A 25,369-nucleotide genomic window follows, 5' to 3' on the forward strand; every position below is an offset into this window, starting at 1 on the left:
AAGAAATCGGATGTACAAGCTGAATTTGAGAAGCATACGAGAAAAATGTTTGCAAGTCAACATAGAAGATAAGGCATCGTTGTGGCATCTCCGTTTTGGTCACCTACATCATGGTGGACTAAAAGAGTTAGCGAAGAAGAATATGGTGCACGGGCTACCCAACATGGACTACGAGGGAAAATTTTGTGAAGAATGTGTGCTCAGCAAGCATGTGAGAACCTCGTTTCCAAAAAAGGCTCAATATTGGGCTAAGCAACCTCTCGAATTGATTCATACCGACATATGTGGACCAATTACTCCAGAGTCCTTCAGTGGTAAAAGGTATTTCATTACCTTCATTGATGATTTCTCACGGAAAACTTGGGTTTACTTTCTGAAAGAAAAATCCGAGGCATTTGAGGTGTTCAAAAAGTTCAAGGTGATGGTGGAGAGGACAACTGATAAACAGATCAAAGCTGTACGATCTGATAGAGGTGGCGAGTATACTTCAACGACTTTCATGGAGTATTGTGAGGAGCAAGGCATAAGGCGATTTCTAACTGCACCATACACTCCTCAACAAAATGGTGTGGCCGAGAGGAAGAATCGGACCATTCTCGACATGGTTCGATCAATGCTTAAGAGCAAAAAGATGCCAAAGGAATTTTGGGCGGAAGCTGTGCAATGCGCCATCTATGTGCAAAATCGATGTCCACATGTGAAGTTAGATGATCAAACACCACAAGAGGCATGGAGCGGACAAAAGCCAACAGTTTCTCATCTCAAAGTGTTTGGTAGTGTGGCTTATGCACACGTACCAGATCAACGAAGAACGAAGCTCGAAGACAAAAGCAAAAGGTATGTTTTTATTGGGTATGATGAGAAGACAAAAGGGTACAAGCTACTTGATCCAATAAGCAAGAAGGTGACGGTGAGTCGTGATGTGCAAATAAATGAAGCAAGCGAGTGGGATTGGAACAATTCTTCAGAGGTTATGATTGAAGTTGGAGAATCATCACCGACAAGTATAAATTCCGAAACAACCGATGATGAAGATGAACCACGACAACCTAAAATTCGAAGTTTGCATGATTTGTATGATTCGACAAATGAGGTACACCTAGTATGTCTTTTGGCAGATGCTGAAAATATCAGCTTTGAAGAGGCGGTGCGAGACAAGAAGTGGCAAACTGCCATGGATGAGGAGATTAAAGCGATTGACCGCAACAACACATGGGAGCTAACAGAATTGCCAGAGGGAAGTCAGCCCATTGGTGTGAAGTGGATATTCAAGAAAAAGATGAATGCTCAAGGTGAGATTGAGAGGTACAAGGCGCGACTCGTTGCGAAGGGATACAAACAAAAGGAGGGAATTGACTACGATGAGGTGTTTGCTCCCGTTGTAAGAATGGAGACAATTCGATTGCTCATTTCCCAAGCGGCTCAATTTAAATGGCCGATATTTCAAATGGATGTCAAGTCGGCATTCTTGAATGGTGTGCTTGAAGAAGAAGTTTACATCGAACAACCACCTGGGTACATGAAAATCGGAAAGGAGAAGAAGGTGCTAAAATTGAAGAAGGCACTTTACGGGTTGAAGCAAGCACCGCGGGCATGGAATACTCGTATCGATACATACTTCAAGGAGAACGGGTTCAAGCAATGTCCTTACGAGCATGCTCTTTACGCAAAGAACAATGGAGGTAACATGATATTTGTTGCTCTTTATGTTGATGATCTCATTTTTATGGGTAACAATAATGATATGATAGAAGAGTTTAAGGGCACAATGAGACGGGAATTTGAGATGACAGATTTGGGATTGATGAAGTTTTTCCTTGGCTTGGAAGTTAGACAAAAAGAGACAGGTATTTTTGTATCACAGGAGAAATATGCAAAGGAGATTTTGAAGAAGTACAAGATGGAAAATTGCAACCCAGTATCAATACCAATGGAACCAGGTGCAAAACTCTCAAAGTTCGATGGAGGAGAACGTGTCGATGCAAGTAGATACCGGAGTTTGGTAGGAAGCCTTCGTTATCTCACATGCACAAGGCCGGATCTTTCATTAAGTGTCGGCATCATAAGTCGATTCATGGAGGAACCGGTTTACTCACATTGGAAGGCGTTGAAGCGAGTCCTACGGTACATCCAAGGTACTGTATCACTCGGATTGTTCTACTCAAAAGCAGAAGATTACAAGTTGGTGGGTTACTCTGACAGCGATTGGTGCGGAGACATAGATGATCGGAAAAGTACATCGGGATATGTATTCTTTATGGGCAACACAACATTTTCTTGGCTTTCAAAGAAGCAACCGATCGTGACGCTATCGACGTGTGAAGCTGAATATGTGGCAGCATCTTGGTGTGTATGTCATGCGATATGGCTAAGAAACTTGTTGAGTAAGATGGAGCTAAAGCAACTAGAGGCAACTGTGATTCAAGTTGACAACAAATCAGCAATTGAGTTGGCAAAGAACCCAGTGAACCATGAAAGAAGCAAACATATTGACGTTCGTTTTCACTTTATTCGTGATCATGTGAAGAAAGGAAGTGTGGAATTGGTGCATGTGGCAAGTCAAGATCAAGTTGCTGATATCTTCACAAAACCGCTACCGAAAGTCTTTTTCGACAAATTCAAGAAGATGATTGGCATGATGGATGGTAGAAACATTTAAGTTTATGGGGGAGTTTTGTTGAATAAACTTTAATGTAATTTGTGGGTTTTAAAGTTAGAAGTTACTAGAAAAGAGTAGAATGGGAGTTTGGATATGTAAAAGGTCAAAAGTTGTGAGTGGGATTTTAATTGTGTTGTTAGTGGGGTTTTAAGGCCATAATGAAGACTTTTCTAGAAGAGCTTCCTAAAGCCTATAAATAGGATGCTCTCTCAATTGTAAGATACACCACAGAAAGAAATACAATAGAGAGATTTACAAAGAAGAGTGTTTCTTTTAGAGAGAATTTAAGTGTGAGTGAGTGTTTATTTTTTTACAGTTATTAGCTTTAAATTTGCTTCATATTCATGAGCTATTACTGTTATTATTAGGCAATCAAGTATGCTATATTATTTCAGGGAAAAGTGTAGACTATAGATTTCATTTTGCTTTGATTTTTTGGAGGGGAAATGGGTTAAAAATGAGATATCATAACTTGAAAAAAGAAGCAGAAGCTATAGGCAAGAGGTTACCTAACACATAAATAAATGTCATAGATTGATAGCAGCACTAATTCATGATGAAATGAGAACATGACTGTACATAGAATTCTCATGTACTTCTCCCAATGACTTAAACATTGTATCATTGCTGCAAACAGGACAAAGCTCATTCACACCATCTAAGTTCTATGCTGCTGTGTCTAATCCATTTGGAAACTTATAAAAATATGGGAACAATGGACATTGAGGCAAATGTGAAGTAATGGAAGAACATTGTGACATCAGAGTTTGGTATACTACTTATTTAGCTCTAATTTGTAGTGTAGCCCTTTCTTCTTCAGCACTCTGTATGATTGTTTGTTTTAATCCATATCTGAGATTGCAATTAGTTAATGCATTGTACTGTGTTGTGTTTTTACTACACATTTTTAAATGCCATTTTTTAAGTCTGCATATGTTTATGAGGTTTAACCAGCAGAGACAGCTAGCTATGAACTTAACAGTAAATTTTAAGTTTTTTAAGATGATTGTTTGCATTTTAGATGAAATGTTGAAGATTTAAACAGAATTAGTTATAAGAAACTATACAATGAAACTTTACAAGTTTAAGAAAAAAAAAACTGATGTCATTTTACTGCAAATTTGAACTGGATTGTCTACTCCATCATGGATTATTTTATCCAGACACCATGATTAGAAAAAGCTAACAAAAATATGATATTTCCTAAAGAATTAAACAAATCAAATCTATTATAAAGATCAAAAGTCTGAAAAAAACAGAGTGTTTTTAATTCCTCTTGCAAAATGAATTTTAAGGACCAAAAGACTTTTCTTGCAATGAAAGTGAGGAGAATAGTATTTAGCTTAAAAAAAATCATTTATCATACCATTTTATCTGAGAAAGTCATGCCATTAGGTGTGCATATAAATGCATACATGTGTATATGTAACTTGATAAGGCAAGAACAATCTACCTTTAGATTTTTTTTTTATAAATTATGAAAAAAAATCTTGAAAGTAATTATTCAAAAATTAAAATTATGAAAGGAAAAATAATTAATAAATTCAAAAACTCTTATATACCTTAAACCCCATGATTTCATTGTTTTAAGTAAAACATGATTGATATCTTCTTTTTAGAGTGTACATATTTATATACTATTTCAAGATCCAAGGGAAATTTTATTAATATCTCTCCATACTTGATGACTCTCTTTTGTATTTTTATTTTATTTTTATCTCTAAATTTAATTTTAATAGTATTTTTAAAATAATATATTTATTTATATATCTCAAACTAATATTAAATATTTTTATTTTATATAATTGTCTTTCTCTATAAGTTAGAATAACTACTTTGAATGAGAGTATTTTTAAGAATTATCCTTCAACCAAATGATCGTTACATTTTTTTAATCAGAACAAATTTAGATATGTTTATTAATCTTTAAAATCTTGAATCATTTTATGTTTTTTTTAATAATTAAAAATAGAAAACCCGATTATCAGATTCGGGTTTGACATACCCGTTGATTTGGGCTCCAAATCCATTCGGGTCGCCTATTTATAGCGGCTCTGTCACGTGGACACTTCACAAGTCATCACAATCTTCATCTTCATTCTCTACTCTTCTCGTTTTTTGTTGGTGTTTTCACTGAGCACATTAAAACCCTAACCCTAATCTTATCTTCCTTCTCAATCCATGGACGCTCTCGATTCAACCCCAAATCTCCCTCCCCTCCATCCCTATGATCCTTCCCCGCCGAACCACGCGCCATCGGAGTATCACAACTCCTCACAACACCAATTGGAAACCGGCCAAAACGGTAACGGTACCGGCGATGGAAGACTGTCGGAGAACGGTCAGGGACCTTTGGATAACAACGGCTTGCATCCTCAGATTTCGAAGCCATTGCTCTCTGAAGGATTGACGCGTAGCGGCACCGACAGGGATCAATCCGGCGGCGAAGAGGAGACCACGAGCAAGCGCCGCCGCCGGAGCAGGTGGGATCCGCAACCGGAATCGAATGACCAGAGCGGCCAGAGTGGCGGGGAATTGGGGTCCGGGCCGAAGAAGAGGAAGTCTCGCTGGGCCGACGACGAGCCCAAGCCGGTGATTCAACTTCCTGATTTCATGGGCGGTATTGAATTCGATCCCGAGATTCAGGCTTTGAACAGTAGGCTTCTTGAGATTAGTCGAATGTTACAGTCAGGTTTACCCTTAGATGATCGCCCCGAAGGTGCTCGATCTCCTTCGCCTGAGCCGATATATGATAACATGGGCATTAGGATTAACACTAGGGAATACCGGGCGCGTGAGAGATTGCAAAAAGAGAGGCAGGAGATTATATCTCAGATTATAAAGAAGAACCCCGCGTTTAAGCCACCAGCAGATTATAGGCCGCCCAAGCTTCAGAAGAAGCTTTATATACCGATGAAAGAATACCCTGGTTACAATTTTATTGGGCTTATTATTGGTCCCAGAGGTAACACTCAGAAGCGGATGGAGAAAGAAACTGGTGCTAAAATTGTGATTCGAGGTAAAGGATCAGTGAAAGAGGGTAGGCTACAGCAGAAGAGGGATTTGAAGCCTGATCCATCGGAGAATGAAGATTTGCATGTTTTGGTAGAGGCTGAGACGCCGGAGTCGCTTGAGGCCGCTGCGGGTATGGTGGAGAAGCTCTTGCAGCCTGTGGATGAGGTATTGAATGAGCACAAGAGGCAACAGCTTAGGGAACTTGCTGCATTGAATGGGACGATCAGGGATGAAGAGTACTGCAGGCTTTGTGGTGAACCTGGTCATCGCCAATATGCTTGTCCTACCAGGACTTCCACTTTTAAGAGTGAAGTTGTCTGTAAACATTGTGGGGATGGTGGTCATCCAAGCATAGATTGTCCGGTGAAGGGTGCTACTGGAAAGAAGATGGATGATGAGTATCAGAATTTCCTAGCAGAGTTGGGTGGTTCGGTTCCTGAATCTGCAACTAAGCAAACCAGTACCTTGGCGATTGGAGCAGGCACTTCTGGAAGCAATCCTCCTTGGGCTAACAATTCCGCTACGGCTGGTGGTTTGGCTCAAGCTGGCTTAGGGGCTGCTGCAGTTAAAAAGGAAATCGATGATACAAATTTGTACATAGGATATTTGCCGCCCAGTCTTGACGATGATGGCTTAATCCAATTATTTCAACAATTTGGTGAGATTGTTATGGCAAAAGTGATCAAGGATCGAATGTCGGGTTTAAGTAAAGGATACGGTTTTGTGAAGTATGCTGATATCACAATGGCAAACAATGCAATCTTGGCCATGAACGGTTACCGCCTCGAGGGTCGAACAATTGCAGTGAGAGTTGCTGGTAAGCCTCCTCAGCCTGTTGTGCCTCCTGGCCCACCAGCATCTGCTGTGCCCACTTATCCTGTTCCAAGCCAGCCACTCGGTGGTTATCCATCCCAACAGTATGCTGGTGGTGGCCCCCTTGGGACTGCTCCTCCTGGGAGTTACGGTGGTACTCCAGTTCCATGGGGACCCTCTGTTCCTCCTCCATATGCTCCTTATGCTCCTCCTCCTCCTGGGTCAACCATGTATCCACCTATGCAAGGTCAACCTATGCCTCCATATGGGGTTCAATATCCTCCTCCTGTGCAGACTGGCCCTCCTGGTGCCCCATCCCAGCCTGCAACTTCTAGTGAATTGCAGCAGAGTTACCCACCCGGAGTGCAGTCTGACAATAGTACCTCAACTCAGTCTGTAGCAGTAAATGTATATGGTAACTCGGTACCTTCAATGCCACCTGCAGCCCAACCTACATATCCTGCATCTTATGGATATCCACCTTACTATAACGCAGTTCCTCCTCCACCTCCCCCTCCCGCCCCCATTCCTGTTTCAACTTCAGACCAATCTCACAATATTGCTAATGTTCCTTGGGCCAATACTTCTCTTGTTCCACCACATACTTCATCGGCAGACAAGACAACATATGGTACAGATCAATCCCTTAGCATTGGAAATGTGCCTAGGACCACAAATCCTTCAGTGCCTCCTCCTCCTTCATCAGCTGAGAAGACTTCATATGGTACTGATTCAGAGTATGAGAAGTTCATGGCAGAGATGAAATGATTTTGTTCACTTGTGTTTCGGTGTTCCAAAAGGTGCGTTTGTCATCTTGATTTCATTTTTTGTAACAGCTCGTATACATGTTTTACTTTGATACGATCTAGCATTACATTGCTTACTTATTTTCACAACTGTAAGGCTTATACTTTTTATGTTGAACTATGGGGCCCTCATTAGTTATTTAGAATTGTCTGAGATTAGATTTGTTCCTGAAAAATAACTTATCACCCTTGGAAATCTTTATCTGAAATTCATTTCAGCAGATGAGCATCCCATGAAAACGTGAGCTTTTTCTGACATTTCTAATTGGAGACAGGTGGGACCATGAAATTTTTTAATTTGGATCCTTCCTAGTACATTAATGATTTTAAAATTAACTTTTACGGTCATAGTTAAATTTTGTGTGGCCTCATTCAAGTTGGGATTTTCATCTGCAAGTTGATGGTTAACAAGTATTCATTTTCCCTGTAGTTTATTATTTTTCTGTAAAATAGAAAGGAATGTTAGCTGCAAAAGCCTCTCTATTACCAACTGACCCCCAAACAAAACTATTTTGGCTTATAAAATAATGTCTTAACTGTTCTTTGTTAATTTTCTTGCACGTAAGTTCCACCTTATTTTCTGTATCGAAGGGTCCTTACAGAAGAAAGGGCAAACTGGTATATGACTGTGTAAGTATTTGATATCTGCAAAAAAAAAATCTTGGATATATTTTCTCCTGCTAATGTATGAATGTGATGGTATCTGGCCTCCTTCATAATTTTTTGGTGCATTGGAGCAGAAACTAAAAGCCGCATCTTGGTATGAATTAAAATTGAAGAAACCTTTGTTGCATTTTATGGGTTGGGTGATTGATTGATTGACATCTATACAGCAATGTGTATGTTTGATTGCATTGCTTTCCAGATTACATCTGTAAATTCCTTTTATCGTTTTCAAAGATCTATTGTCTCTGTTTATGCTTCTTGATGATGGTGTTCATACTGAAGCTTTGTAATCATGCATAAAACCAACAATGGCCTTTTGCATGTTTATTTGATATTTCATCATGATTTTACCTCTCTTAACTTTCATTATTATGATGTAACGTTGTGACAGGCCTGATGTTTCTTGGAGCTCTTGTGAACCTGATTTCTTAACCTCTTGCCATGTCTTTCTTCGAAGTTTGGGACTCACTTCTTTAACCTTGCTGTACTGTTATGAAATTTGCAGAGATTTGGGCTAGAAGTTGATAGCAGTCTTCATACGGCAGAAGTCAAAAGAATATTATAGTCATGATATTATCATTAATCATTTCTTGTCGTGTAGGACTTAATAGTGTCTGAATTATTTTCTGTGGCATTTTATTGATTTACACAGTAATGTCTGGTTGCTAATGTTTCCTTTTGAAAGTTTGTCTGAACTTTTATGGCAGCTGGTTCCTGATGTTTCATGTTAATACTGTTCTGTTGTCACATTCAGTATTTTAGATTTTTAGTTCATTGACAACTGATTCTAACTTATTTATAGTTTTGGTGATGAGCTTAAGTTTTTTTGTTTGAGGACTATAGTTCTCTTAATCGCTTGGTGCTGAAGCTGCGTTTTAGATGCCTTTAATCATACATCTCTCATCACGAAGGTAATCAGACCTTGCCATTTGCTTTAGGCTTTCTGGGTTGGTAGAAAGAGATTCTTATTAAATGGTTAGATCATGCAACTATAAAATGTATTAACATTTCCAAGTGTGACAGGTAAAAAGAGTTGAAACGTTTTCTGTTCCTGGCATGATAAATGTCAGACATTGGCATTGTTTCATTTTGCCTCAAATTAAAAGTTTAGCTGACATGGTGTTATCAACACCAAGTTCTTGTATCATGACACAGGCAATTATCAAGTTTCTCATTTGTTTCTGAAGTGATCATGTGATACGGTTGACACAGCCAATATTATTTGGCATAAGGGGAAGGCTGAGGTGAAAATGATAGTGTTTGAGTGTTCTGCACATGCTTGGTGAAGATAGAGTAAATGATCAAAGAATTGGAGTTGTAGATTTTTTCTATATTTTCCTGCTTCATATCTGCCTTTCTGAAATTAGATCATCTTTGTATTGTCATTAGGGATATATAAAGTTTTCTAATTCAACTGTGCAATATTAGGTCATGGCCATCAATCAAATCACGAATCTTGCTAGTTTGCTGGTATGCTTGTTTAGGCGCTGTTTGCTAAAAAAATGTTATTTAAGCACTTAACGAGTGGATATGTTGTTTACTTACATGGTTTGATAACAAATAGGAAGTGAATATAAGTTTAGATAGACTACCTAAGCACTGAAAAAAGTTGTTTATAAACAATTGTTATGGTTCTGACCCACGATTTTCTGAAGGCAGGAGGAACCTGATAACCTATCATTGTAAATCGGTTTTAAGGTTGTATGTCTTCGTCTATGCCTGAAATTGTGATTCGTTTTTGTCCATGAGGTGGGTTAATGCATTTGTGGCACATTTAGAAAGACATTTTTCTTCACTCATTAGGTGCAAGTTGAAACATGCAATTGATGGCTGTTGTTTCTAGTTATAATCCTCATTTTATCTAAGTTTGCTGCTGTATGCGTTCGATATTGAGGGGCAATTCCATGTGGTATTGAATAATATATTTTATGAAGACGTTGTATATACATGGAGTAGATACAGGAGGTTTTTTGGTTTTAGTTGTTGTAGTGACTTATTTTTTCTACTGGTGTGAGTAGTTGATAATGGAAATATTGAAAAAGAGAAATAGAGATGAGTGAGAAGTAAAGGTTGGGATGACTAAAAATTCAGAAATAGAGGGATGAGTGAATATAGATGAAAAATGGGGTAGAAGTTGTCAGCTTCACAGAGAAGTTGAATAACAATCTATGAGGGTAGAACACTTTTTTTAAATGGTGTCCGACACGTATTGAACTGGATATTGACACTAGTATGATAGTTATAGGATAATATGTATCGGTTAATTGATTAATTCAAAAAATATTTATTAGATTTTTGATAATTTTAACATGGTTTTAATATGATTTAAGAAAAAAATACATGAATTTTTTTATATAAATTTATTATAGAAGTAAGGAATAAATTTTTGAACTAATTGAGAGAAATATTATTTTACTAGAAAAATTGAAACGTCTTCGTATTAGTGTTAGATTGTATTGTATGTTTGTGTGGTATTAGTGTTAGATTGTATCGTATCATATTGGACATTTGACACTTTATGATACATATAAGACATTTGATAAATTTTTAATAATTTTAAAATGAGAAATATATTTATATATATTAATTTTTATTATTAATTAAAATAATTGAATTATATAATATTCGTGTTTCCGTATTCTAATTTTTAAAAGTTACACATATTTTTATATGTGTGATACCAGTGTCTCGGTTATATTGAGTCTTAACAGTGCGTCTTTGCTATAGCAGTGTCTAGAAGTTGTATAACAATACGATGACTTTTTAGGTGTGTATTTTTACAAAGTTGTGTGACTTTTTACTGTGATTCAATTGCATGAGATTAATTATTGTTAAACTGTGGTAGTGTTTACCTAGTACCAACAAGAGGACAACTTAACCTAAATGAGAACAAAACAAAGGAAGTTGTTTCACTATAAATTTAGAAGAAACACTTATAGTATAGTTGGAAAGAGAGACATTAGATATAAAGGGATGTGAATTTTCTCTATTTTAAATTTAAATGTAGGATATAAACTAGTTATATTACCTAATATAGGTAATTTACAAAAAATCCTCAACATAGAATTAGCAGAGTGGAATAAGAATTTCCATTCATAATTTTTTTTGGTAAAAAAATAATTTAAAATAATACAAGGAGGGACATTAAATGAGAGAGATTTCTGTAATCTTGAAATGGTTATTAAAAATATTAATATAGTTTTTAATCTATTTGTAGCATACTTTTTTTATAGGGGTTAAATAAAATTAGTCACGGAAGAATTCCACGTCATCCAACGTATGGGAAATTTACCTCCAATAATTTTAAACATTTCTTTAACAAAATAAAATTAGAACAAAAAAATGTAATCATATTAAATTTTATAAAATAGTTTTAACAGTCAAATTTTCAATTTATATATGGAAATAAATTTTAACTTCTAAAAAAAATTATAAGTGTTTATAAAAAATTTACCCAGGCAGACTTTATATACTATGTTCGAGGTAGAACATGTGCTTTCACGTAAGATTTCTTCTAATAGAAAAAACCATGAAAAAAAAAATGTAAATTGAATTTTCTTTGCAAATTAAAAAGAATCACAAAATTTTAATTCTAATTTATTAATTCTTTAAAGGTAAATATAGAATTAAAGGAATACGGAATTTATAATATAAAGTGGAATCGGAGGACATAAATCGTCACGCTAGTGAAGTGGTTGAGCCGTTGAAGTTTCTAAGTTAGGGTACGGGTTCGAAACTAAATTTCGTCAAAATTGTTGAGTTTTTTTGAGTTGATCGTTTCGTTGTTGGTCCTACCGAAGTCCAACGCCATGGATCCAGATCAGGGCTCTTCAAGAACCAGAAAGGTACTCACATACACCAAATCCCTCATTTCTCTGAATGCTTTTGGGTCGAAATTGAAGTTTGTTGTGTGTGTGTTTTCAGCACAAGTTCACTCCCAGGCCGCCCAAACCCCATGCTCCCAAAACGTAATTCAACAAATCCACTCTGAATTCCTCATATCATTCAATGCAATATTCCAAACACTGTTCTCTGATTCTATAAAGAATTTGCTTCGATGCAGCGAAAAGGACGATAAACAAGACGAAGATAGCGCACCTGCTCGACTTCTCTCGCGTCGATACGTAAGTCTCTTCACTCCTCATTTTTCCAGTTCTTCATCTTCTTTTCATTATTCATTCTGCTCTGATTTTTACTTTTTGTAATTTCTTCTAAACTTTTCTTTCGAAATCGAAATCAATTGCTGTTCAAATAATTTCTCTCTTAGATCCGTTAGCTAAAACTATGAATTGTAATGTTCTGCTTGCTGTTGAAGACAAGCTGAGGGTTTATCTGTTCTCATTCTTTTGAAAAAAAGTGTTATAGTAAAAAAAATTCAGAATGTTTATACGTGTGAAGTATTCAGTCAAAACTAGTTCTCTTCTTTAACTACAACTTTAGCATTAACCAGAACTACACTGATATGACTTCAAAGGATTTTTTTCAGTAGAAAGATATTTCTTATTCAAAAAGAATTTGTTATTTATTTTTTATAATTATAATAAAAATATATACAATAAATTTAAATTTTTAAAAAATTAATGTATTTTTTTTAAATTATGGTAGATTTTTCATAAATCTAATAAATATATTTTTTAAAACGACAATTACTCAATTAATTATTTTCTTTTAAAATATAAAGATCGCATCTTTGATAGTAGTTGGCAAAGAGTGTAAATAAGTAATAAAAAAGGTTAACAATACTCATTATAAAATTTTACATTGAAAACAGTGTAGATAAAAGTTTAAGAACAGAACTTTAAAATAAAAGAAGTAGTTTTTAAAAAAAATAACAAATACCAAATACATGCGAATGAGATTTTCAAACGGACAGTGTTATACTAATGGTGTGCTTGCGATGACGAAAAGGGAATAAAAGTTTTAAATTATTGAAAGTACAAGGAAAAAAAAGAGTCAACTTTGTTTCCTTATTCTTTTACTTTCTCTTTAATAAAAGAAATCATAACTTCATAATTATTATAGTTAGCTCATTTTATGGTCTTTCATGCTCGATATATTAAATTATAAACTATAACTATCAAACATCGATTTTATAAAATTAAATTATTTATACTTTTATTAATCTTAACTAAGTTGTCAAGAATAATGTCAATTGCCATTGTAACAAACTCTATGTCAAAGAGGTTGCCACAAAGACTTCATGGATTTAACTCTTTTAAATATATCTCACAAGGAACAATTGTTACGTTAAGCTTTTCCTTTTAGTTGTGCTTTTTTAATTCCCTTAATGCTAAAGTGTCACTAATTTACTTTTTTTCTACCTTTGCAGGAGAATTCTGCGAGACGGGAGCCTAAAGTCGAAACAAAATGTAAATTTTCATTAGTTTAACCTTGCATGCCAAAAGACATGGTTGAAAATACGTAAAATATTGTAGAACATTATCAGTAAATCTTTCAGGATAGTTCATTGCTTTTAGGAAATGTTTGTGGTTGATGATGAAGTTTTTTAAATTGAAGATAGTTGCTTTGTATGGAGAGGTAATATATTTAGTATCTGGGTAAAGGGAAAAACCTGGTTATAGTTTCAAACGAGTTTATAGTACATTTAAATGAAAGATGTTATCTTTTTTATCAAAGAAGTTTCTTATTGGGTTCTTACATTTGTCTAAATCATATTAACATGGAAAATATTAGTGGAAAATTTTGTCTAAAGCTACTTAGTTGACTGTGTGATCTCATACTTTAAGTTTAACTCAATCTCATAAAATCAGTTTATGAAGGGAGTATTAAGGGAGTATTGCATTCACTTGATTTGGGATATTTGGGATATCGTCTTCCCCTTCATAGTTAATATTTTATTCATCTTGTTTGCTGCTTATTTTCTGTGTTTAACCTGCAGCTAGCGTGGAAGTTGCATTTAGTCCTGGAGTTTCATCAACCTCCCTCAGGACATATGGCACGAGCAAAGCTGTAGATAATGGCACAAACAGTGGCTCACCATCAAAATCTTTTGCTAAAGAGCAAATTCGTTCAAGACGTTCTTCTGCTGCTACTGGGGATCAAAATGATACCAGCACGATAGATGTTACTGATAATACCACCAATGAAACTGCCAGGAAAATCAAAAGAGAGTACAAGGAACCATGGGTGAGAATGTGTGATCATGTCATGTATTCTATTGTTATCTGTATCTTTCTCAAGCATCTAACCTTTTGAATATTTATCTGCAGGATTATACCAACTCTTATTACCCTATTACTCTTCCTCTAAGGAAGCCAAATTCTGGAAATCCAGGTTTGCTCTAATATATATCAATAAATGATCTATTAATAGAATTAATATATATTCGTGAACTACATACACTGATAAAAGTTTGAAGAATAACTTTTTACACAGTGGAGTAGTCTAGAAGATATATTTTTAGCAGAAGTCTCCAAAGGATGCTTTTTTAAACATTGACAGATGTGACTTTTTAATCTGGTAGAAATTCTTGATGAAGAAGAATTTGGGGAAGCTGCTACTAGTTCGAAGTATGATGAGAATGCTGTTATTTCTGCTGCAGAACTCAAGCTCTTGGTTAGTAGTCATCATGGAATATAATAAATTGTACAAGCATTATACAGCTGAAAACAGATATAATAATGCTCAGATGATTTTTTCACAGGAGAAGAGTGAGCAACATAAGATGTTTTTATTTCAGTTTCCTAAAAAATTTCCTTTTAACGTGGGGAGTAATAAGGAGAAGGGGCAAATTGGTGCAACAACAGTATCAGGAAAGGCTGGTGCTTTGGAAGAGTTGCCAAGCGGATATATGGGCAAAATGCAGATCTACAAGAGTGGAGCAATCAAACTTAAACTAGGAGAAACTCTCTTCGACGTAAGAAACTAAGAATTTTTTTTTTATATATATATAAAGTTTTCATGTTAGGTAATACTATGTAACTTGAATCTTAGTTAATCTGACACTCCAAGTAACAACAATTATCTGTCATCGCATGAAAAAAAAATTATTAAAAGAAAATACAAAAAAATATGGAAAGATTATACCAAAACTCATATGTTAACATAAATGATATATATATATATATATATATAAACTATACCTATTCATAAAGAACTCTAAAAATAGACTAGATTGAAGCCTATTATACCAATAAAATGAGTCTCTATGAATAAATCTTAAGTTAGCCAGTTTATTCACACATGCATTCCCTTCATAAGAAATATGAGTAATCTTAAACCTTATTTTTCCAAAACAATTAAGACAAGTGTTCACGAAACCTTAGTCCTAGCACTAAATGCACCACTAACCAAGACAAAATCACATTCAAGCCATATAAAAACTCAGTAACCAAAGCAATATGAACGTCAATAAACGTAGAAAAACCACTAATAAACTCTCTCACACTCCCATGAAAAATACTTACACAAATAGCAAGACCAGGATAATCCGTAGTTGCACCATCAGTATTAATTTTAGCTCATCTTGGTGAGAAATGTTTTTTTGCCCACACCATGCTTTTGAAATTAAAAATACCTTTATTTCTTTGCCCATCTCCGTTTTTAAAACCAAGTGCTTAGTTTATTTTTCCCTTGTGGTTCCAATTAAATTGCAGAATGTTTCAGGTAGTAGATCCCGTGTAAAAGTTTATTCTATATTTTAGTTCTTTTACTTTGCAACTACAACTATTGGATATATATAATCTTTTGTTCTCTTACAGGTTTCTCCGGGTACAAAATGTGGATTTGCTCAAGATGTTGTAGCGGTGAACATTGCACAGAAACAGATCTGCAATCTTGGCGAGGTTAACAATAAGGTTGTTGTAGTTCCTGAGCTTGATTCAATTGATCAGATAAACACCCAAGGCAAAAATGACTAATGCGCCAGCAGGAATAGTACAGTACCTTTTTGGCTCATGTGAATATGTGATTAAAAAGTCAGCGCCAATGGGCAAGTGCAATTGATACTAGAACAAGCATCTGACTAATGACATATCAAGTGTAAAATTGAACACATTTTTTTTGTAATTGCTTGGTTACAAGACTGATTCTGACAAAATTGACTAGTATGGATAATATTTCACTTGCTTCAATGGATTTGATCTTTTAAACAAAATTGCCAGCAATGACTATTTTGAACACTTTCCATCATTGAGTATAATCTCTTAACTACAGATTAAAATTTATTAGAAATCACAAGTCATAGGGAATCTCAATTCTATTCTGAGTTTGTCTCTAGTATGTTAGATAGTATTTTACTAAAACTTCTTGTTTTTTAATTGTATGCAGACTGTAGATACTCTTTCATCCTTAGTGCTGATTATTTTTACTAGTGAACCTCTCAAAATCTCCATTCTACCTTATTTCCACTGCTACTGACATTCAAATTTGAATTAGCATAATCCTACATCGAAAGTTAAGAAAAGGATTGAATTGTTAGTAAGGAAGAAAATTAGAAGGCCCTACCAATCAATTATGATATAAATAATCACAAACAAATTTTTCAATCAAAACAATTTTACTTGACATATAGAGAAAGCAAAGTCAAGCTCATTAAGGTCAAATCACAACATGCCTGTAAACAATCTCAAAAATAGATTGTAAAGAACAAGTAAAATTCATGTATACAAATGATAGCTTTTACTCCTTATCTTGTCTAAAAAGAAGCAAAATGTATTCCTTTTTAGTTTGGGAAGACGCAAAAAGGGACAAATAGGTAAACATCCCAATACCAAAGTCTTACCCACAGAAAACAATGTCAGAGAATCAATGAGAACTGTCAACACTTTGTTGATTTATCCCATGGATTAGCTTCTCATTGAATGAATTAGATTAACAAACGTTCCACCACCACAAATAGGAAGATCATTATGGAAAGCATGACCGAAACTCTCAGCTTTATTTTGAATGAATTACATTTTCCTGCAAATGCAGCTTTCTTGTGACGTGCACTTTGAAACAAGTTCTTCACAATCTCGGTAATAGTCTCAATTGCTTCCATGAGTTTGGCTTTTACAGCATGCGACATCCGCAGTATCACATTTTTTGTGTCAGGGGAGTCATTGTTAACTGTTCCATCCGAGCTCTCATCTCTTTCTGAAAATTTCAAGTCCAAATTAATCAAAATGAAATACCTACATAAACGTGTAAAGTGTCAGTGACATGCCTAACATGCAACAAATGTAAAAATGAAATCATATCTCTACAATAAGATATCATGTTTTTAGTTATCAGTAGAAATACCAGATGATTATTACAGTGATAGTCTAGTATGAACAAATTCTAAGAAAAATCACCGAGGTCTTTAATAAGAAAATAAGAATTCACTTCTTCAATAAGAATTCATCCCATTTGAAACCAATCTCTTTATTCTTGACATCTAGTATGAACAAATTCTAAGAAAATTCCACCTGTTAAACTATTTCCATATACAATAACACTTAACCAACCTGCATTTAGGGCGTTCCTTAAGTCCTTTACAGCTTGATTCTTTTGTACAGCATCCCAAACAGATTTATCTGATGATAATGATCTTACCATCCTCTGCAATAAGACAAACAATTTTTTAAAATTAATGAAAATGATCTTTCCCCAAAGACTTGTATATTTATTTTGTGTCAATGGCAACAGATTTATCATCCGATCATTTTCACTAATTTTCTTTATATGTACAAACAGAATACACAAAAATCTACTGTCCAGTAATTTTCTACCAATATCAAAATAACTCTAAAAATTCAACAACTAGAGGTAATGAAAATCTTATTCATGTTTATATACAATCATCTGAGTTATTTTATTAAAATGAGAGTAAGGTATCATAAACTACACCTCAACACATGCATCAGTCTGCAATAAATGAATTGCAAAAGAAGCTCTATCAAAAAGATCAGCTTGTAACATGCTTGGATTATATGAACAGAGAGAAGGTTCTTCCCAGTCTGTCACAGACTGATCTGAATCTACTTGATCAACCAAAGGAGTATCTTTGACATGACCTACTTCCATGTCCAATTGGTAATAATATCTGTCCCTAACATGCTGAACAGGCGAAGAAGACCCAAAGACCCTGCAAGTACATAAAATATATATTTAAAAGATACATATAAAGACTAAATCATATAAATATCACTCACCATAATAATAAAATGAATAACTAAACTCAAATATCAAAATAATTAAATATTTCACTTTCTAAAAAAAAAAAAAAACCAAAGTATCAATTTCGAAAATTTACCAGATATGCATAATTTGGCATGGATTGTAGCAGAACAAAGAATAGTAAATTACACCTTTCTTTTTACAATTAACATGTGTACATGGCCCTTGTCGATTGAAACAGATTGCAATAACAGACTCTAAGATATCAAAAAAGAGAGCACTGCGTGTTTCCTTGGTAAAAAATGGTTTAACCTAGTGTTCAGGATTGTGTGCAGTTTGAAGAAAACTGAAGGGTGTGAGTGTGATTTGCTGAAGAAATGATTATATGAAAAAAAAAAAATTGCTTACTGTTTGAGTGAAGTGAGAGCAGTTTGAATCTGAGTGGGAGAAGGAACGGCACCAAAAAGAGACTCATCATCATCATCATGTGTCCGAGTAATCGGCATCGCTGTGAGACCAAAAGGATGAAACGGGCATCTCAGAGGCACAGAGAATATTTTTACACACAAAAATACAATCTTTATTGTTAATGTTTGTAACGATAGAAAAAGTAAAAATAAAATAAAATAATATATATATATATATATATAAACCCTAAACCCTAATCAATAATTTATATATATATATTCCAAAGGAGATACCGAACACATAGTAATAGATGATTATAGATTGTATTTTTTTTTTTATCAAAATAAATAGGCGTATATAATAATTTTAATATTAAATAGTAATGCTGAATACTATGTTGTCATTTATACTTATATCTATTTTTTTTACTTTAAATATATTTAACGAATAATCATCCCTTAATAAAAATGTAGTTGATTTTTCAAAATAGTTTATATGTTATTTTAATCACTTATTATAAATATGATGATGAACGAATACATTATTATATTTTTTTTTTCTTAATGTAGTCATGAAGCATATTTTACAAGATAATAATTAATTTTTTATCTTTATATTAACAAAAATAAAGAAATTAAGTCCATATTTTTTTTAAAGATGGGCTTGGTAGATATAAAATAATTTATATAAACAAGTATAATAGAGACTTATAAAATATTATGTATTAATGGATGACATTTCGTCTTATAGTTCGATTAAAACTACTAACTTTTTTTGTTTAAAACTATTTACTTTGTATGATGTTCGTCCTTAACTATCAAGTCATCTTAATATGACACACTTAAGAAAAAACGTGACCTAAACGTGTACAGTAAAATAGTCACTTTATTAAATCTCTATTTAAGTTCACGAGTCTATAAATATTCCAATCCTCTTAGGAGGTAGATTTATTTTATTTATCTTTACTTACATATGAGATTATTTGTATTCTTACTAACTTGAGTGTTGAAAAATTTTTTATAAATATATCAGTATAGTTGAATAAACTTTGAAACTCTTATCATACTTACATATATATTGAAAGAACAACAAGTAATCCTCAATAAGAACACTTGTCAAAGTGAGTTTTTTAAGATTAAATTAAACATAAAGTTTAATTTTTAAGAGAGAGTTTCCTAAAATATTTTTCACCATTTAATTTTATTTTTCTTAACTATATTATATGACATGGTAAATTTCTCAAATGTAATACATTTTACTTAAAAATAGTCAATTTATTTTCTTCTCTAATCAACTATTGAAGTATTGTGACACATAATATATTATTTATTTATTGTTATGAATTTGATAATTTAAACTTCAACATTTATTTTGAGATAATAACATGTCATATATTTTGTGATATGCTTTTATTTTTTTCTGTACGTTTATTATGTATTTGAAATTTAACATTTGTTGTGTAAAAGAAATGACGTTTTTTTATCTCCTATTATTTTATTCATTTTTTTAACTAAAACTTCTATACATTAAATTTTGTTGCACTTTTATTGGTCTAATCTACTTATTAAATTATTACATTTTGATGGTAATTTATTACGTTTTAAAAACATGTTAAATCGTCACTTTGTAAATCAAATATATAAAATTTAGTTAGATACTGAAATAGAAGATTTTGGTGCATTAATTCAAAGTGTTTTAACAGTGACACAACAATAAATTTTTGCCAAGAAACTTGAGTGAAGCAAGAATCAAGATTTAATACAAAAACAACTTTATTTCTTACAAATTTGCTGAACAAATTCAGTCCATTATGTAAAAACTAAGCATAATACAAAAAATATTTATGGTTGAAAGTAATTTCTTGAGTGAATGGGAAAATTATTAAATAAATTATATCTGCTCAACAAATCTTGAAGGAAAAATTATAACAGAATTCATTAATATTGTTAGAAAACTTGAAAATCATAAATCTTTCTTAAATCATCCATAATTATTTTGTCCTTTATTGTACTAATTTTCTTTTAATTGAAAAACCAGTTAACATAATTATATATTTATATATTCTTGATTTTGGAACAAAACAGAAAAGCAATGAGTGGCTGAAGATTTTGGTTGAAACTTGTGTTCCTGTTTTGTACAAGGAAAATATCAAGAAATTAGTGGTAGCAGTAGCAAGAGAATCTTTTGGTTTTGGATTTATTATATTTATTTATTATATTCAAGAAAATTTCAATCAATATTTCTTGTTATAATTTGTTATTTTAAAGAAAAACTATTTAATGCACATTTTAATTTTCAAATTTAATTTAATGATTATGCTATTTAATTAACTGCAGTGACTCATTTCTTTTCATTTTCCTCATGGCTCTTCTCACTTTCCCTCTCTTTTCTTCCCATTTTCCATCGTTTTCTTCGCATTTTCCATCGCTTTCTTCCTTCCCAAACGCTCCTTCTTTCTCTCCAACACGACGCTACTCTTTGACGAAGGCAACTGGAACGGCGATTCTGTGGTTCAAGCACGATCTCCGAACCGATGACCACCCCGCGCTTCTCGCTGCCTCCACCTTTCCCTCGCTCCTTCCTATATATGTCTTCGATCACCGCATTCTTTCCCGTCAGTAACCGAATTTAATGCGCTGCGATTTCTTTCACTATCGCAGTTTAATCTTACTCCGGCGATTGTTTTTGCAGGTTTCTCCGACGAGACGCTGGAGCTGCTTCTGCTTGCTCTGCAAGATTTGAGGAAGGCGCTGAAGGATCGCGGTTCCGATTTGATGATCAGATTCGGCAATGCGGATAGCGTCGTGCAGCAACTTGCAACCGAGGTTGTTACTTTGTTAGTTAGCGTTTGCTCGCTTAATCTGTAATGCGTTTTCATGCCATTTAAGTAAATTCATCGCTCAGGACGGAACAGGTCAAAGCCACTTGTGTGTTCGCGGAACAAGAGGTGGAGTATGAGCTGCGCCTCATCGTAGATGCGCTCAAACAGCGATTGAAGTCCATCGCTGTTCCGCAAGGGAGTCCTGGGATTGAGTTGTGGCAAACTCCATTTTATGAAGTGAAGGTAGGTGGCAGATTGTTAGAGACTCATTAGCTGTGTTTGTTACGTTACATGTGGATTTTTTTGACTTGGTTGCGTTGATTATGTTACTGTTACATAGGATGTGCAGAATCTTCCTGCGTCATATGATGAGTTTAAGAAACATCGTCTCCCTGTGACTACACCACTTCAGCTGTCAGTGTCAACTTTACCTGGTGTAGAGATAGAACTGGAGTGGGGTGAGTTCCGTTCTTTTCAGGATGTTTTGTTTTATTATTATTATTATTATTATTATTATTATTATTATTATTATTATCTTTTTCACTGCATGTGTTACTTTTTTTCATTGGATTCATTTAATGTTGCCAAAAGTTATGCAATAATTGTTCATTGAATTAGGTGTTCTCCCCTCGTATGATGATATAAAGGGATTTATGAGCAGCAGCGAACGTAAATCAGGAGAGAATTGGAGTTTAATCAGGGAGGTCTCAGCTGAAACCGTTTTACGCAGAAAAGCATTGGAATATGGCGATAGAATTGAAAGAAGTTCTAGCTTTGGGCAAACACTGTCCAGGGAGCGTAGTGGATCTGTTTTTGTGACAAAAGAAGGAAATATTGTAGGAGGTGGTACAGACAGTGTACTGAATGCACTAGCTGCATATCTAAGATATTTGGAAGGAACAGCTCGTGATGACTGGCAAGAGTACGTACACAACTTACCTTTTGAAGTTTTTGTTTTTTGGTAAATTTCTTGAAAGTATGGAGGCTGTGAAAGTAATTTTGTATAGTTGGATTCTCATTATTCTCTTTCTTTTAAGGAAAATAATGTTCTATTATAAACAGAGTCATAATATTTCCCCATTTTGGTTTTCTATTTCTGTTTCGGTGTTTTGTCGGCATTTCGTTCATTCTTTCTTTTATTACATTCTGTTTCCCCTGTATGGTAAGAAGGGATAAAAAGTGTTGTGAGTAGCAGTGTTTACCTCGCATGCAGCAATGTTCATACTCTACTGTTTTGGTCAGTTTCTCTTGAGTGATTAATTCATTAACGCTCACAAGGTGTTCTTTCTCAGTGAGCTCTATAATAGTCATTTAATCGACATTTCATTCACTAAGTTTCTAAAATTTCGTGGTTGAAGGCATAATGTAAAAATTACATGTTATGAAATGTATTTAAATTTGTGCAGGGTGCATGAAAGAGTGCGTGCTTCTGAAAGTCGGAATGGAGCATCATTTATTGGTCTATTCGGTCCTGCCCTGTCTCTTGGCATTATATCTAGAAGAAGAGTATATTATGAAGCTATCAAATATGAGCAAGAAAGAAATGCAGGTTTTTTATCACCCTTTGGTTATTCAGCTGCCACAATTGCAGCAGCAGTTGATGCTGTGTGCTCAAAGGAGGTGCTAGTTATAACTGTTATGCACCTTATTTTATTTTGTCTTATGTGTAATACCATGGTACTTGCCATGAACTTTCTCTTTTTTTCTTTTATCAAATGATTCTTTTTATATGTTTTTGTGGTGTCGTAGTGGTATTGGCTTTTGGCTTTGAGAAATCAGAAAAACAATGACACAGGATACTCAACAAGGATATGGAAATGGAAAGGATTTCTTATCGAGGTATTCAATTGATTGGTTCATGGTCATTGTTTGATTTTTCATGAAGTTCACTTCGCAAGAGCCCACTCAATTTTCTTTTCTCAGTTAAATGAGTTAAGATCTGAAATACTTAATTAATTAGTACAACTTAAGTAAAATATTTATAAACTTTCCTGCTAATTTCTTGTTTAAATTGGTTTTCTCAGTATACAGTTGCTGGTGAAGATGGTCCTGCCGTTCTTCTTGTGCATGGTTTTGGTGCCTTTTGGGAGCATTACCGTGACAACATACGTGGTTTAGCTGAATCTAGAAATCGAGTTTGGGCAATTACTATTTTAGGATTTGGCAAATCAGAAAAGCCAAATGTGGTATATACTGAACTCTTGTGGGCTGAACTATTGAGAGATTTTATTGTTGCTGTTGTGGGTGAACCAGTTCATATTGTTGGCAACTCAATTGGCGGTATGACTAAAACATGATTGGGTATCTTGCACCAAAAAAACGTGTCCTTTGCACACATATGCAGTAACTTGTTCCCTGTGTGTATGTGTGTGTGTGTATATATATATATATATATATATTACCAGTTTATTCTTGCTTCTGTTAATGGTTTGACAATTTAACAATTACTTTTCCCTTATTTTAGGTTATCTTGTTGCTATTGTTGCTGGTATTTGGAGTGATTTGATCAAATCCCTTGTCTTGATCAACAGTGCGGGCAATGTCATCCCAAGTTATTCATTCATACCACTGTCTAGAGTAAGTGTAACTGAGAACAACTCAAGTTCATACAATATTTGTAAGATATTGTGTTTTTTCTATTGGCTATGCCCGAAAAAGGCAATTTGCTTCTTGTCGTAAACTTTTGCTGCCATTGATATGTGATACCATCTTGTTATAACAGTACAAATGTTTCCATTATACGTAATGTATCATCATTTGTTTATTCCCTGCGTTAGGAATTAGATCCCTAGATCTTAAAATATCTAGTCTTCACAATGTACCATGGGTGGATAGTTTTTATGAATAGAGACAAACATCTAAAAGTGCGAATATAGTCGTAAATGAATCTTAAAAGTTGGGTTATGTTAATTTCTTCGAACCTTAATGTGACATTGTTTTATTGAGAGAACAACATAACTAGTTTGTTCAATTTAAAAGTTCATTTTTATTTTTGTGTACTTGTAAAGGTTCAGGATAGGCAAACTTCAGGGGCTTCCTGGTTGGGGTCTCGCATTCTTCTATTCTACTTGAGGCTAAGAACTCAGGAGTTAGTTAAGAAATGTTATCCAACTGTAAGTGTAATTTCTGTTGCTAATTTTCAAATCTCATATATTTGTTATACATTTGTTTTGATGGTGGCTGATTGTTTTTGCTTTGCAGAGGGTTGAAAGAGCAGATGATCGGCTCATAAATGAAATGCTAAGAGCAGTATCCTCTACTTTTAGAATCTAAATTATTTGTATTGCATCAGCAGGTTTCATATTCTGATACACAGTTCTTTCTGACACTTCCTTTACACATTAAAAGTCATACGATCCTGGTGTGCTTGTGGTGTTGGAAAGCATCTTTAGCTTTAATCTTTCCATACCTGTAAACTTTCTTCTCGAAGATGTCAAGGGAAAGGTCCTAATTATACAGGTATTATAACGGGGACATCAGCTTTTATGGGCGAAAAAGGATGGATTAATATGTTTTGAGAATGACTCTGATACTCATAACTTGTTATTTTTTGTTAGGGGATGAAAGATCCGATTTCTGACTCCAACTCCAAGGTGGCTATGCTTAAAGAACACTGTGATGGAGTTTTAATTAAGGAGTTAGATGCTGGTAGGCAGAGTTTTTTATATCTGTACTTTTATATAACAAGGTACTCGGGCTTTGTTTCATGACCATTTTTTTCTTGACATTTACACAGGCCATTGTCCACACGATGAGGTGCCAGAACGAGTGAATACTATCATTTGTGAGTGGATAATTGGTGTAGAAAGTAACATTTTGGTAGAATCTCCGGTGTAAAATTGATTAGTATCAAGGAACTGCCAACTGCACACAACAACCATTCATCTGGTAATTCTAATACACCACTACTGCCTTGTTGCCACTTGATTGGTAACTGGATCCACCACAAAACTTCAAACAACACATGTATAGCTTCCTGCATTTTTCTTACATTCCAACTTCACTGTAATCATTTTAGTTTTATTTATTATTTTAATTATTGTAAATTTTAAAAAGTTTTTCAACAAGTAACAAAAGTTA

The 25,369-nt window shown here is 34.2% G+C and overlaps 4 protein-coding genes across 7 annotated transcripts; 3 read left to right on the forward strand and 1 right to left on the reverse strand.

Moving 5' to 3' along the window:
- The first annotated feature begins 2,982 nt into the window (after positions 1 to 2,982).
- On the forward strand, positions 2,983 to 8,690 carry LOC137810422 (splicing factor-like protein). The gene is made up of 2 exons (XM_068611664.2): positions 2,983 to 7,287; positions 8,351 to 8,690. Exon 1 carries the CDS (start codon positions 4,841 to 4,843, stop codon positions 7,253 to 7,255), a length of 2,415 nt encoding a protein of 804 aa, XP_068467765.2. The 5' UTR covers positions 2,983 to 4,840; the 3' UTR covers positions 7,256 to 7,287; positions 8,351 to 8,690.
- A 2,949-nt stretch (positions 8,691 to 11,639) lies between these two features.
- LOC137823606 (RNA polymerase III RPC4) lies at positions 11,640 to 16,075 on the forward strand. The gene is made up of 9 exons (XM_068628816.2): positions 11,640 to 11,804; positions 11,884 to 11,927; positions 12,023 to 12,083; positions 13,289 to 13,328; positions 13,859 to 14,106; positions 14,190 to 14,253; positions 14,444 to 14,535; positions 14,624 to 14,836; positions 15,681 to 16,075. The coding sequence occupies exons 1-9, from the start codon at positions 11,769 to 11,771 to the stop codon at positions 15,837 to 15,839; spliced, it is 957 nt and encodes a 318-aa protein (XP_068484917.2). The 5' UTR covers positions 11,640 to 11,768; the 3' UTR covers positions 15,840 to 16,075.
- A 507-nt stretch (positions 16,076 to 16,582) lies between these two features.
- LOC137823622 (uncharacterized) lies at positions 16,583 to 18,747 on the reverse strand. Its single transcript, XM_068628833.2, has 4 exons — positions 18,469 to 18,747; positions 17,791 to 18,028; positions 17,409 to 17,502; positions 16,583 to 17,055 (listed from the first exon to the last, which is right to left on the reverse strand). The coding sequence occupies exons 1-4, from the start codon at positions 18,564 to 18,566 to the stop codon at positions 16,787 to 16,789; spliced, it is 699 nt and encodes a 232-aa protein (XP_068484934.2). The 5' UTR covers positions 18,567 to 18,747; the 3' UTR covers positions 16,583 to 16,786.
- Positions 18,748 to 20,604: 1,857 nt separating this feature from the next.
- On the forward strand, positions 20,605 to 25,344 carry LOC137830046 (DNA photolyase). Of its 4 annotated transcripts, none has more exons than XM_068637182.2 (14): positions 20,605 to 21,082; positions 21,160 to 21,293; positions 21,383 to 21,532; positions 21,630 to 21,747; positions 21,908 to 22,211; positions 22,696 to 22,909; positions 23,039 to 23,128; positions 23,314 to 23,569; positions 23,754 to 23,866; positions 24,298 to 24,402; positions 24,491 to 24,538; positions 24,638 to 24,748; positions 24,847 to 24,937; positions 25,026 to 25,344. In XM_068637182.2, the coding sequence occupies exons 1-14, from the start codon at positions 20,830 to 20,832 to the stop codon at positions 25,124 to 25,126; spliced, it is 2,088 nt and encodes a 695-aa protein (XP_068493283.2). In that variant the 5' UTR covers positions 20,605 to 20,829; the 3' UTR covers positions 25,127 to 25,344. The 4 variants fall into 4 exon arrangements, 2 of the variants coding, with proteins under 2 accessions (XP_068493283.2, XP_068493362.2); XM_068637261.2 differs by having other exon boundaries at positions 20,708 to 21,082; positions 21,373 to 21,532; XR_016517183.1 differs by having other exon boundaries at positions 20,791 to 21,082; positions 23,314 to 23,646.
- The last annotated feature ends 25 nt before the right edge of the window (positions 25,345 to 25,369 follow it).

Source organism: Phaseolus vulgaris, chromosome 11 (genome assembly GCF_051622355.1).
Source record: "Phaseolus vulgaris cultivar YP4 chromosome 11, ASM5162235v1, whole genome shotgun sequence".
Lineage (NCBI taxonomy): Eukaryota > Viridiplantae > Streptophyta > Magnoliopsida > Fabales > Fabaceae > Phaseolus > Phaseolus vulgaris.